General features: G+C 40.2%; 1 protein-coding gene across 2 annotated transcripts in view; it reads right to left on the minus strand.

Moving 5' to 3' along the window:
* Window positions 1-709: 709 nt before the first annotated feature.
* The window catches only part of cbfb (core-binding factor subunit beta), a 30,001-nt gene continuing 18,627 nt past the window's right edge, over window positions 710-12,083 (minus strand). Inside the window, exons 4-7 of one of the 2 annotated variants that reach the window (XM_086029299.1) lie at window positions 7,923-8,039; window positions 7,658-7,753; window positions 6,428-6,489; window positions 710-2,260 (exon numbers count right to left, since the gene is read on the minus strand). In XM_086029299.1, the coding sequence (XP_085885425.1) occupies window positions 6,460-6,489; window positions 7,658-7,753; window positions 7,923-8,039 (243 nt within the window). In that variant the 3' untranslated portion in view covers window positions 710-2,260; window positions 6,428-6,459. Of the gene's footprint in view, window positions 2,266-6,427; window positions 6,490-7,657; window positions 7,754-7,922; window positions 8,040-12,083 lie in introns of both variants that reach the window. The other variant, XM_086029298.1, reaches the window with a different exon arrangement.

The raw sequence follows: 12,083 nt of genomic DNA on the forward strand, positions 1-12,083 counted from the left end.
TAAGATGTGAAAAAAGCAGCCCCCGCACTTTAAAAAAAATTGGCATAAAAACTTTTGACGAAAATCGTCAAGACGAAAAAAACTAAACAACAACAACTTAAATCTCTCTCTCTCTGTCTCTCTCTATATATAACCCATTTTGATAACTGGGGACATGACTCATTTGTTACAAATCCTTCTTGTGACTGACAAATCAAACAATTCTCTTAAATAAGGTCATGAACGTGGAAGCTCTTGTGTCCTTGAAGCTGTTGCCATCATTGTTAACGGTCAACTGGAAAACTTACACAAGTGCAGTGCAAAATGCAAACTCCACACAGGATGGCTGAGATTTGGACCCTGAGCCTCAAAACTGTGAGGAAGACATGTTAACAGCTACGACATTATGCTGCCCAAAATGCTTACTGTGTTTTCTTTAATGGGCTTCCATAGAGGGGAGAGTACAGATCCTGGTGAAGAAAATGCGAAAAAGTTTGTTTTATTTTACAGGGTCAGCAGTAGGCAGAGCTACAACAGCATTCAACAGTATGCAGACCTCTATGCAGGTCAGCTTTTTCATTTACGGTAATTTGAATTTCTTTACAAAGAGACCAAACATGTACAAACATATTTGTAAATTAAAGGGTTAGTTGTTGGGGTGTTCTCATTGAAGGAGTCTCACTGGACAAATACATTGATTTTGGATAAACAAAATACACCAAAAAACATGTTTGATATTTTAAAAACATTTATGTGACCTAATACCAGAACTTTGGTTCCACATTCAAAGCACAGAATAAAACACATGAAACAAAGAAATGCAGAGGAAAATCTAAGGAACAAAAATATTTAGCTGTTTTATAAATTCCAAATTCCAACCTGTTCGACACAAAACACTACTGTTGTAGGAACTAAACAAAGATACAAGATGAAGAAACTGAATATCTATGAAAAGGAGCAAGGTTCTAAAAAGTAAACATCATGACTTTTACACACACACACACAAAATAAACATGATAATTAAACAGATTTCACTACGCTCGTGCCGTAACAGGAAATTGTTTTCTTTGACTGCATTCACACTTTTACAATCCTTAATGAGTAATAACTGGGGGACTGGCCAATGGATATATTTAAAGTATAAAAATAAGGATGTTACTTTCAAACTATCAATCAATGTGTGTCTTATTTTGGTGTGTCAATCATCATGTGAGTTTGAGTCACCCAATTATTCCTCATTTGGACCCTGTAAAGAGAGTGCCCAATTTGCAGCCAACAAAATAGGTAGCCCTCTGTTTAGTTCCATGCAAACAAAATCCATGTGAACTTGACTGATTGGATCACATAGTGCAAAACACACCTTGACGACATGATATAAATCCCCCCCCGCCGATAATTTCCCTTAATTGGTTGTTGCTACATTACACCTGACTTGATATACATATTCAGATGGTTATCTCACCAATGTGGTCATTTGCGAAACAGTTAAAACTACCAATAAGAAAACAATATTCATCTTTTGGCATCACTCTCTCACATCAACCTCTCTTTCATTCCAGCAAGGTGAACTTTGGTCTCAGAGAACAGCAGGTTTTTTTGTTGTTGCTGACGTACTACGTTAAAGTGGAAGTCAACCCAAACATGTATCTTTTTAAAGAATATGTTCTATGCAGGCCCACTAGTTGAAACACAGCATTCTGATTAATATTGCGTTTGTGCGATATTTCTGCTCAACTCATATTGCACAAACGCAATATTAATCAGAATGCCTTGTTTCAACTAGTTGGCCTCCACAGAACATATTGTGGAAAAATTATATGTTTGGGTTGACTTCTTCTTTAAGGGATCATCACTGCTGATTCATTTTCGATTTGAGGATCCTTCTGTTTGCCTCTGTCATCTTCTCTCACGTTTATTCTTGATCATAAACATATTTTCGGTATGTGTAATAAGCTATTAAAACCAGAGGCAAGATTTTGCATGACTTGATCTTCAACACTTTTTTACTCTGACATTTATCACAAAATGCGATCAAACTCAGGTGTGTTATTATTCATTTTGTCTACATGGTTAACTTTAAATTCAATGCCTAGATAAAATAACTGTTTCGTAAAAAAAGAAAACGCTGTAATATAATTTCATTTTAGCTAATTGTATTGAAAGAATATCAGCCTGAGTCTCCTGCTCTTCATTTTCCCTCCACTTGACGTCTTCCTCAGCACATCTTGTGTCCGCATCAGCACTGGCCATGTTGAAGCCGGCACTGGGATCCTGCTGTCGTCTGGACTGGGGAGAGAGATGGAAGGATAACAGATATCAGAGGAAATATTCGACAAAGTAGGTGAGTGTGATGAGTGGATGATGATTTGACAGGTTAGGACCAAAAGCAGGATGTGAAGTATGTCGAGGGAGGCGATGTATTAAGTACAAGATTTCAAATATCAATATATATCACACAAACTCAAAGTTTGTTTTTGCATTTATCTTGAGAAAAACATGCGGAGCTACTATGCATATAGTTTATTTACTCAATATATTTTATATCTACAAATAAAAATATTAATTAGTGCTCGTAACACGTTTCTATCAAAGTGTTTAACAGAGACACTAAATAAATTTATTGATCAACACGACTCAGCCTTTAAACTTAAAACCTAACAATTAGTTTTAAGCATAATGGGAAATGTTATGCCCGTCACAAAGCATGAATCCACTTTATGGACTATTCAATTGCACACAATTTAAAGGTTTGAAAATGTAATTGTGACGAGAAATCCCATAATGTAATGTCTACAATTTAAACACATTGCATGGCTGCGCAATTGGTAAAAAAATGAAGCAGTACCGGTCAGCACCACTAGAGGTTACCAGAGAGCTTTTTAAAGGCACTTCTGTGCTGTTGACAAGTTTGTATCTCTGATAGACTTAGCAGCAGGATGTCTGGCACTGATAAAAACACAGGCGCACAAGCATAAGCGCACACACACACACACACACACACACACGCACACACACACACACACACACACACACACACACACGCTCGCATGCTGTCATTAGGTCATCAGCAGTGATTGGCATAACTTTCAAAGTATTTGATGACAACGAGCGTGGGGCACGGCCTGCCCATGCTGTAAAAATACTTGTGGTTATGTGTTTACACTTGTGATAGCTGAGAGAATTGGAGAGGGAGGGGGACGAGAAGGTGAGAACCTGGGCACAAGTTGAGAAGCAGGTAGCAGAGCAAAATGCAGACAGAGATAGTACACGGGGGTCACAAGTTCAACTGGAATGCCATTTGTGACTCGCCATAATAGCAAAATATCACACAGTCGCATGCTTAAGCTAATACAGTATGTCATGACACACTTTTACCCCCCGCCAGCCTGACTGACTTGACGATCAGTCGGTACAAGAAAAGCACTTGTCAGAAATAGAGGCACGGTGGAGTCCATTTCATTCTGTCTGTCTTATCTTAAACCAACCACAAAAAAACAAAAAAACACACACACACAAAAAAGCGCAATACAGGCTTTATTTGCCAGAATCAGAATCACTCCTCTCTGCACTTGCCATGTGTGGATGAAGCACTTCAGACTGGACTGACCATCTCATCCTTATTAGGTCCAAAATAATGGCCGCGCTATCAGTTTTGTCTTCTCTAAATGACGGAGTTGTTTGTGATACAAATACTTTTTTGCTGTTTATGCTGTTTCACTGTGTGGTGTTTCTCTTTGCAGGAGGGAGCACTCTAATCATAAGGGCAGGAGAGCTTTCTTTATTGATCCACACACAAATTGAAGCCTGCTAGTCCAGTGTTGGCCGCTTAACCACAACTCAATACTAGAGGAGTGTGCTTGTGCATGTGTGTGAGAGAGAGAGAGTGTGTGTAGTTGTGCAGCAGCTTTGCTGTGTCTGCAAGTTTGTGCATGCGTCCAATTGAACAATACAGTATGAATGTGAGACGAAGCAGGGGGCTGATGTCGATCAATACTAATGACATATTAATGCTTTCTGGCCCAGATTATCATTTCCCACCAAATACTTTCTGCAATGTGTGTGTGTGCGCACACGCATGCGTTTATCAATCCATTGCATCCATCCATCATTTTTACAGATAACTTTTGACCTTGAATAAGTGGCAAAGCCCTGCTTTTGGATGCCTTTGAATGAATTAAATTGTGTTTTAGTGAATTGTTGCCTACAGCTGCCAGTTTAGGGAAGTTAATTAATTATTCAACAATAATTACAAAAAAAATAAACCACAAAATATTTTGCGTCATATGTATTAACTGTGTGCATTGTAATGTAGAAGTCTAGGGTACCGTAAGCCAGTGAGATTCTTCCAAAATGAATATACCGTAATATATCCTTTATCCATCCATTGATTTGCTCTAGTTTTCTCACCCAGTTCAGGCTCGCGGTAAGCTTGATTGATTGACACTGATTCATTTATGAATTTATTTAAACTTGAATTAATCTTACAGTAAATAAGTTAGGCAACTTTTACATGTGTCTAATTTTGCATTGAGTGGATGTGGGAATTAAGCAACTGTTACCAAACAAAAAACGGTGGTCCCCGGAAATTGGTTTCGTTAGTTTTTAAATCAAACAAACATGCACAAATGAAAATGTTACATCCATGATGCTTCTCCAAAAATAACCAGTTACTTAGAACATTTTGAAAATGATGGGAACGTAATACAGCCTAGCACAGGTCACACCCACTAATTTCAGAGTCCAAATGCGCATCAAAACAATTTTGCTGGCAGATATAAGGCCTGTCTATGTCTTATTCAGGGTAAGAAATGGCAATTCTATTGATTCAGTGAGAGATCAGTAGGAGTTTTCTTCTTCACTGTGCCCCAGGGATGAAATTTGAGATCAGTTAGATGGTGAGTGTCCTTCAAAAAAAAAATGCCTGACTTTCTCTCTTTGTACTTTGCTCATCTGATCTCTGTCTGCTGAGTGCCTTCCTTTCTGTCCTTTTTAGTTTCTGTAGGAACACGAGAAGCCACTTTGGTTGGGTCTTGATGAGTCCGAGTACACATTTTAACGTGTCTTAATGATTGTGTATTTGTGCCCTGCGATTGACTGGTGACTAGTGTACTGTACGCCGCTTAAAGTCAGCTGGGGAAGACTCCAGGTCTAAGGTGACCCTAACAGTCCAAGTGCTACAGAAAACGGATGGATGGAGGCAGGCATGTGCACAGATAGACCCCCTAAAGGTGCTCTAGAACCAGCCCTTTAGCCTGAGACCATTTTTTCTTCATTCATCAATATTTGAAAAACTAAAAAAATAATACCCTCTCTGTCATCAGTTACCCCCCCAGTGCTTTAAGATTACACAGGTATTTATGTGAGTTCTTGTGAGAATTGCGGCCCTCGCTGTGCCACGCCTTTGCCATTTGAGCTTACGGTATTTACAGTAATTGGTACATCTCTGCAGCTTCAGTTCACTTTCTTTGCAAATAGTCAAAGATATTAGAACAGAAGAGAAAACATGGAATGCCTGAAAGCACTGTTTTTGGGAGCACATGCCATATAGCTGTTGATGGAAGAACTTAAGTGATTTTGGTCATTATCAAAATAACCATAGGACATGGCAAGATATCACCTCTTAAATTAAACCCTTATGAATTATTTTTGTTCTTATATTTGCAAAAAAAAAAGTATTTTAACAAGGCATTTAAGAAGAACAAGAACCTGAAAAAACAAGGTTGGTCTTATTTTCTTTTTTCATGATTGTAGGCTTATCAACTGTGTTATTTGTGTGAACAGAAATGAATGCTTAAAGCGAAAGTCAAGCCAAACATATTTTTTTAAGAATATGTTCAATGCAGGCCCACTAGTTGAAACACAGCATTCTGATTAATATTGCAAGTGTGGAATATGAGTTAAGCAACAAAATCCACCCATTTCTAGCCATCTCTGGGGGCGGCCATTTTGTCACTGAAAATAACATCTCACACCCTCAGTGCTCAGATAACGACCAATCACGGCTCAGCTTCAGAAAACAGCTGAGCTGTGATTGGTCGTTACCTGAGCCCCCAGATGGGCTTGAGCACCTGCCGCCCCAAAATGTCTGTGCAGTGTGTGCACATGCCCGCATATCCCTTGTAGTAGCTACAGTCTCGAATCTAGTATGCTATTAAACAAATACATTATAAGCAAATAGAGCATGATGTGGTTATTGTGTGGTAGAGTGGCCTTTCGCACAGCCACAGATATATTACATCAATTAAAATGCACACACATTGACAGGCATACATCGTGTCAAGCGCACAAAGAGCCATTCCACAAAAACAATCATAAAAACACAGCAAAAAGTAATGGAGAAGGACACACACATGCACACGCACTTATGCACACCCACACCCACACACACACAAACAGGGTGGTTTAGTGCATGACAGTGTGATAAATGTGAGAAATGAAGAACACAGACCCTGTTGTTTTCTGCTGGATGTCTGTCTGTCGTCAGTCCCAGATTTTAGAAACCACAGGGTCCTAAAAAAAACAACAATTCAGGGTTCATTTGTAGGACATCAACTTTCCGTTGATTTCACCAAAGTCTTGATAGTGAAGTGAGTTTGCATGGAGTAAATACAAATGTTTCTCATGGGTACAGCTGCAGGATGGAGGAATATTTGACATACCAACAAAACTTACGGCAACGCAAACCCAAAATACATTCTATCTTTGAAAAGGCACAAAGTGAAGTAACCTCTGCTTTCCCTTTTGAGGCTTTTGTGACCCCTTTTGAGACAAAAAACACAATCAGCCAGTGATAATCAACTATGTAACTGTAATTTAGTCATTTAGGGGCCCAAGGCAAACCCAGTCATAGGGCCCTCCACATTCGTGTACAGTACTGACAAAAGTTTATTTACATCTCAACACAAGGTCTTTGTCTTGACTACATCCTCCTCGGATGACACAGACAGGAGTGCTACTGCTTGGAATGAGCGTCTGGCTCTTGCTGTTGTCGTTTACTCACCTTCAGCGTCACAGTGAATAAGCTTGATACCTTTGAGAGTTACTGGTGAAAAGTGTTCGTGCTTTAAAAATGAATTGTGCAGTGTTAAATTCTACACGATCAGCAAATTTTAAGACTTTGGATTGGAGACACAACTGGTTTATGTGGTGAAGAAATTCGACATTAAGGATGATTCTCATTGCTTTTTTTTTGGCAATATGTACAAGTGTTTCCCCAGACTTGTGAACATCCAACCATCCATTATTTGAAACGTCCTCACAGAAGGGTTACAGGGGTGCTGGAGTCACCTGAACTGGTTGCCTGCCAATCGCAAGACTAGTGTACAGTAATTTAAATATGGTAACAGTAACTAACAGTACAGAATGTGGAGTGATTTTGCCAGGACAGAAATGCTTCTTGAAAGTTTGGATTGTATATGTTGTATGTGAGGTTTTCAGCAAATGTTGTTATCAATCATTACCCCAAGGAAAATGATTTAATTTACTCGCTCTATATGTACTATTACTTATTATCACAATTGATGTTTTTATTTGATTCCTCGATTTAACATTTCCAAATGCCATTAATGTTGCCTTCCTTATTTCCCAAATGTACAACTTGCAGAAAGAAATGCACACAAATTCTGTTAAAGTTACACCGTCCAAGCATTTCTGAATGTTATATCTCTCACTTTCTCACCTCTAGGTCCTCTCTGTGTGATCGCTCTCGCTCTTCAAAGTCTCTGGTTCTGCGTCGAGCCTCCTCAAATGCAGCCTGAGCCAAAGCGTCCTCATGCTACACACGCGCAAGCAGAACGTCAGACTACTGTAAAGGCTCCAGGGACTGAGCAAGTTTCAAACCAGTTATTTGATAGGAAACACAAGTGAGATACAGTAGCAAGGAATAATGTGTTGCATGTGAGTTTAGCTTTTATGCTATTTTAGTATAATATGTGCTATGCTACCTGTGCCCTCTCATCATCATATTCCAGGAATCCCATCCCATCCAGCCTCTGTAGGTCAATCCAGCCTCTCCAAATCACACACACTCCGTTCAAGATCATTGGAGCCTTTAAATGGACCTGAGGAAACATAGAAGCAAAACATCTCATACATCTTTCACTATTATATCAATATAACAACAAAATAGGACATGTAGATCACACTGAACATGATATGGGTTATGTACCATTGCCCCAAAAAATAATGTCAACATTTTCCAAATGCCAGAGATGGACTGAGTGAGCCAGTCATGTATAAGTGCAACATATGGGGCTGTATTTAATTTTCCAGGCATAAAAACTGGTGCACCTCATTTCCGTGCCGGCGCAAACCTCGTTTAGCATGTTTGCAAATTTGACGGACCACGCTGCACCGGGCTGACTGAGGGGATTTTCTTTTATCCGCGTCCGGTATACCTGACAATTTGGTGGCTGAAAGGTAGACTGAACATTAACCCTGATGAAAGCAGGTCTAAGTAGTGGCACAGGTTGCGTAACATGACTTTGATCTAATAGATATGACAACAGAGTGCAAGAAACTCTCTGAATAACTGTATAAATCAATTCTTTACATACATTATTATTATTCTAATCATTATTTTATTTTTAAGATCACCACCCTGACAGCGGCACAGCTGTTGGGTGGGGGCGGGGGTGTCGCATAGGACACAAATTATTGGGGTAGTTGGCGGTCTCCAAGTGCCCACTTCATAGTGGTGATCTCTGCTCACTCTGGCCAACTTTACATCATCCACCCGTGGAGGTCTGCTTGCAGTTCTTTATAAATGTACTTAGCACATGTTGATATCCTGCATGGACTCCAGCGGGTCAGTTTCTGCTTCCACCATGTATGCACCTCTCCTGTGCTGAATTTAAAAGGAATGGAAGGAGTAGCTTCCATTGGCCGGGAAGCAAGTTGGATGTGTTCAAGCCAACTATGGCGCAAATGCCCGACCCTAAATGCACGCATCAGCGAAAATATCAGAAGAAAGGAAACTCCACCCATGCGCAGTTAGACCACGCTTTGCGCTAGACTTGCGCTGGGCACGAAAATAGGGCACACAGGAAAATAGTGTTTGCACTGGACTTGATATCGACAGTCTGTTAGAGAAAAGAAAAAAAATACAGAACACATTATTTTCTATTTTGGTATGTTTTCAAGGTCAATGTTATTACGAGTAACCTTTTCACATAGTGGTTTCTATGACTTTGTGGTGTTTTTCTAAGGAATACCAGGAATACTGATTTCAACCTCAAAGCATTTAAAGCCTTATTGTACATATAGGGCACAGTCAAAGTGAAAATTATCCCCCCCCCAATCTTTTTCCTAAATTACCTTTTCATTCAAGTTGAAGCTTGAGCGTTACTTTATGTATATTTTTTCTATCTTGTTTGATTTCTGGATGTCCGAATGCCTGAATGTCAAAATATTCAGGGCAAGTAAATACAGCACAAATTTCAAAGATGAACAAAATCAACACCATTTGCTCAGATTTCGAAACAATACTTACTGTAGAATTTAATGGAAAGAGAATCAGAAAAAGAATGTAATTTAAAAGGGACATATTATGTAACATTGACTTTTTAATTGCTCATGTACAGTACAAATAATTGAAGTACTTCACTCTGGAGTACTTCACCACCCAGTATGTGTGATGTTAAAACAAGTAAAGCTTTTTTCATCTGATTATTTCTTAAAACATGTCTGAGCAAAAGTATTTTTTTCAGTTAATAAGCGCTCTCGGTGTGAGAGCTTCTCCCCATGTGATTTGGCAGCTAGGTGGGGAGAAGATTTGCCACTTTCAAGTGGTGGTTGGAGTCCACGCACTGTTGTGTGTGAAAGCCAAAACGCAAACAGAGCAACATTGAGTTGTTGGATGCATAGCTGATTAGGTTCGCTAACAGCACAGTATGTAGCTCGTGTTTGTGCATTTGTGATTGGCATTGTTGACGAGTTATGCAAATAAATGCACAAAAATGCACAAGTTGTAGTGTAGCATATTAAGCATTTATTTTTGACTACTTCACTCCGTTTTCTGTGGCGTACATTGCGATCGAAGGAAACAAGAATTTGGGAATTAATCACCAAAATCAAAACACTTCTTCCATAACATATGTACAGTACATGCTGTTATTTTTTTAGACATTGGGCAGCTCCAAACTCCAGTATTTTACTCAAGGTATTTTTAGAGGAGCTCATACAGGGACCTTTTGTACCACAGCTACTCACACTGGACAGAGGATGTAGGGGGACCGCACCCCGGCAGGCTGCGGATTTATCTGTTTATTCCAGTTAGTTGTGCGTGTTTGTGCAAGGTGAGTTGGGAAAAAAGTGTTGTAGAAAGTGAGAGATGGCTTCCACCTCATTGGAGCAGAATTGTACTTTAAAAAGATACTTCATTTTGCTTGACAAGGAAAATATGTGTGTGTGCGTGTGTGTGGGTGTGTGTGCATGTGTGCGTGTGTGTGTGTGTGTGTGTGTACTAGCAAATGGATGTGGGGGTTGACATGGTTCTCAGAGGAAGTCTGTGGTTGGACCGTTTCTGCATATTTTCCCCTCATACAGACACACAGTACAAACACCGCACACACATGCACAGATACTCAGAAAAGGGAAAGGGAATACAGCAAAATGTAGCGTAAAATTCAGCCACCTCCTCAACAAATGGAAGAGCTCGGTTATTTGGTTACTCCTGAACGCATTGGTTTGATCAGGCGAAGGTCAGTGTACTGTACAGGACGTGATATGCTGTTACTAGCATGCTACCCAGTGCTCAGGAATACCAGGTCTTCATTTTAAAATGATTTATTTAAAGCGGAAGTCATGAAAAACACATTATTTTCCAGAATATGTACTATGCAGGCCCACTGGTTGAAATATGGCATTGTGATTAATATTGCATTTGTGGAATATGAGTTAAGCAGCAAAATGCATCCACTTTTAGCCATCTCTGGGGGCGGCCATTTTGTCACTTCTGTCAACTGAAGATGACATCGAAGTTGCTCAGGGCTCAGATAACGACCAATCACGGCTCACCTGTTTCCTGGAGCTGAACCATGATTGGACGTTACCTGAGCCCTGAGCAGTTGTGACAGCTGCAACGCCACCACAGGCTGCCGGGAACAACTTCAAAATAAAAGTGTAAGAAGACATTGACATACATGTAATCTTTGGTAAACTACGGAATAATTTGAAGTTGTCCTTCTCACCATGTGCCACCGTCATGACTAGCATGAACTAGTGTTGCTGCAGCTGACCTGATTGTCTACACAACAAATAAACTGCTATTTGAGCCAGAAGAAATTCCAGGGGACTCAAACTACTTGAATACTCGTCATACGTGACGAATATGTCTGTGTTGGCATACAAGAGCCCCGCACATATTTCAAATTGAATCTCCAAGTTTTTTTTACCCTTTTTTGCCGGTCCATTCTCCGTCCGCGACCGTGGCACCCTTCCGGCCGCATCCCTCAGTCCTTATTCATAAAAATTATCGTCCTCTGACCCCGTTTGTCCTCGTCTTTTTAAAGCGGTTGCTAGCGGCAGAGGTTTGTTTAAAGCTCATTAGCTGGCTAATTTACTATTCAAATCCGCTTACCTTATGGGCACCCACTTCTGGGTTAACGGTTTGACGAGCCGCTTGCCAGCACACGTTATATGTGTGTAAGGAGACGAAGTGAGCGAGTCGAGAGTTGTAATGTAACTGTTTTATTGAACAGCGGTCATTGTTTATTATAGCCGGGTTTACATGGAGACTTTTTTGTCATTCGGAATGATTTCATTCCGAATGTTTGCATTAGCTTTAGCACAACTGAAGCTACGCACTCCTCCAGCAGCGGACAGTCAAGCGACATGCTGGCATCACTTGCCGGTGTGCTGGCTCTGACGCTGCTCTTGCTACTGAGTCTCATCACTTGTCGTACCAGTAGAAGTCGCACTGTATCTCGTGTTGAAAAATCTCTTGCGCAGTTGGGTAACTGGTTTGAAGTGTTCGGAGGCAATTTTTGTCGTTTATTCATTTCGCAGAGGAGGTTGTGATGAATTTTGACCGCCTCGCGACCACGTCACGCATGACGGACAATTAGCGGGCTGGACTAAAATCCACCTCCGCCCTTGCTTAGTCT

This window comes from Filicampus tigris, chromosome 4 (assembly GCF_054856515.1).
Source record: "Filicampus tigris isolate MCC_2025a chromosome 4, RoL_Ftig_1.0, whole genome shotgun sequence".
In the NCBI taxonomy this organism is placed as follows: Eukaryota; Metazoa; Chordata; class Actinopteri; order Syngnathiformes; family Syngnathidae; genus Filicampus; species Filicampus tigris.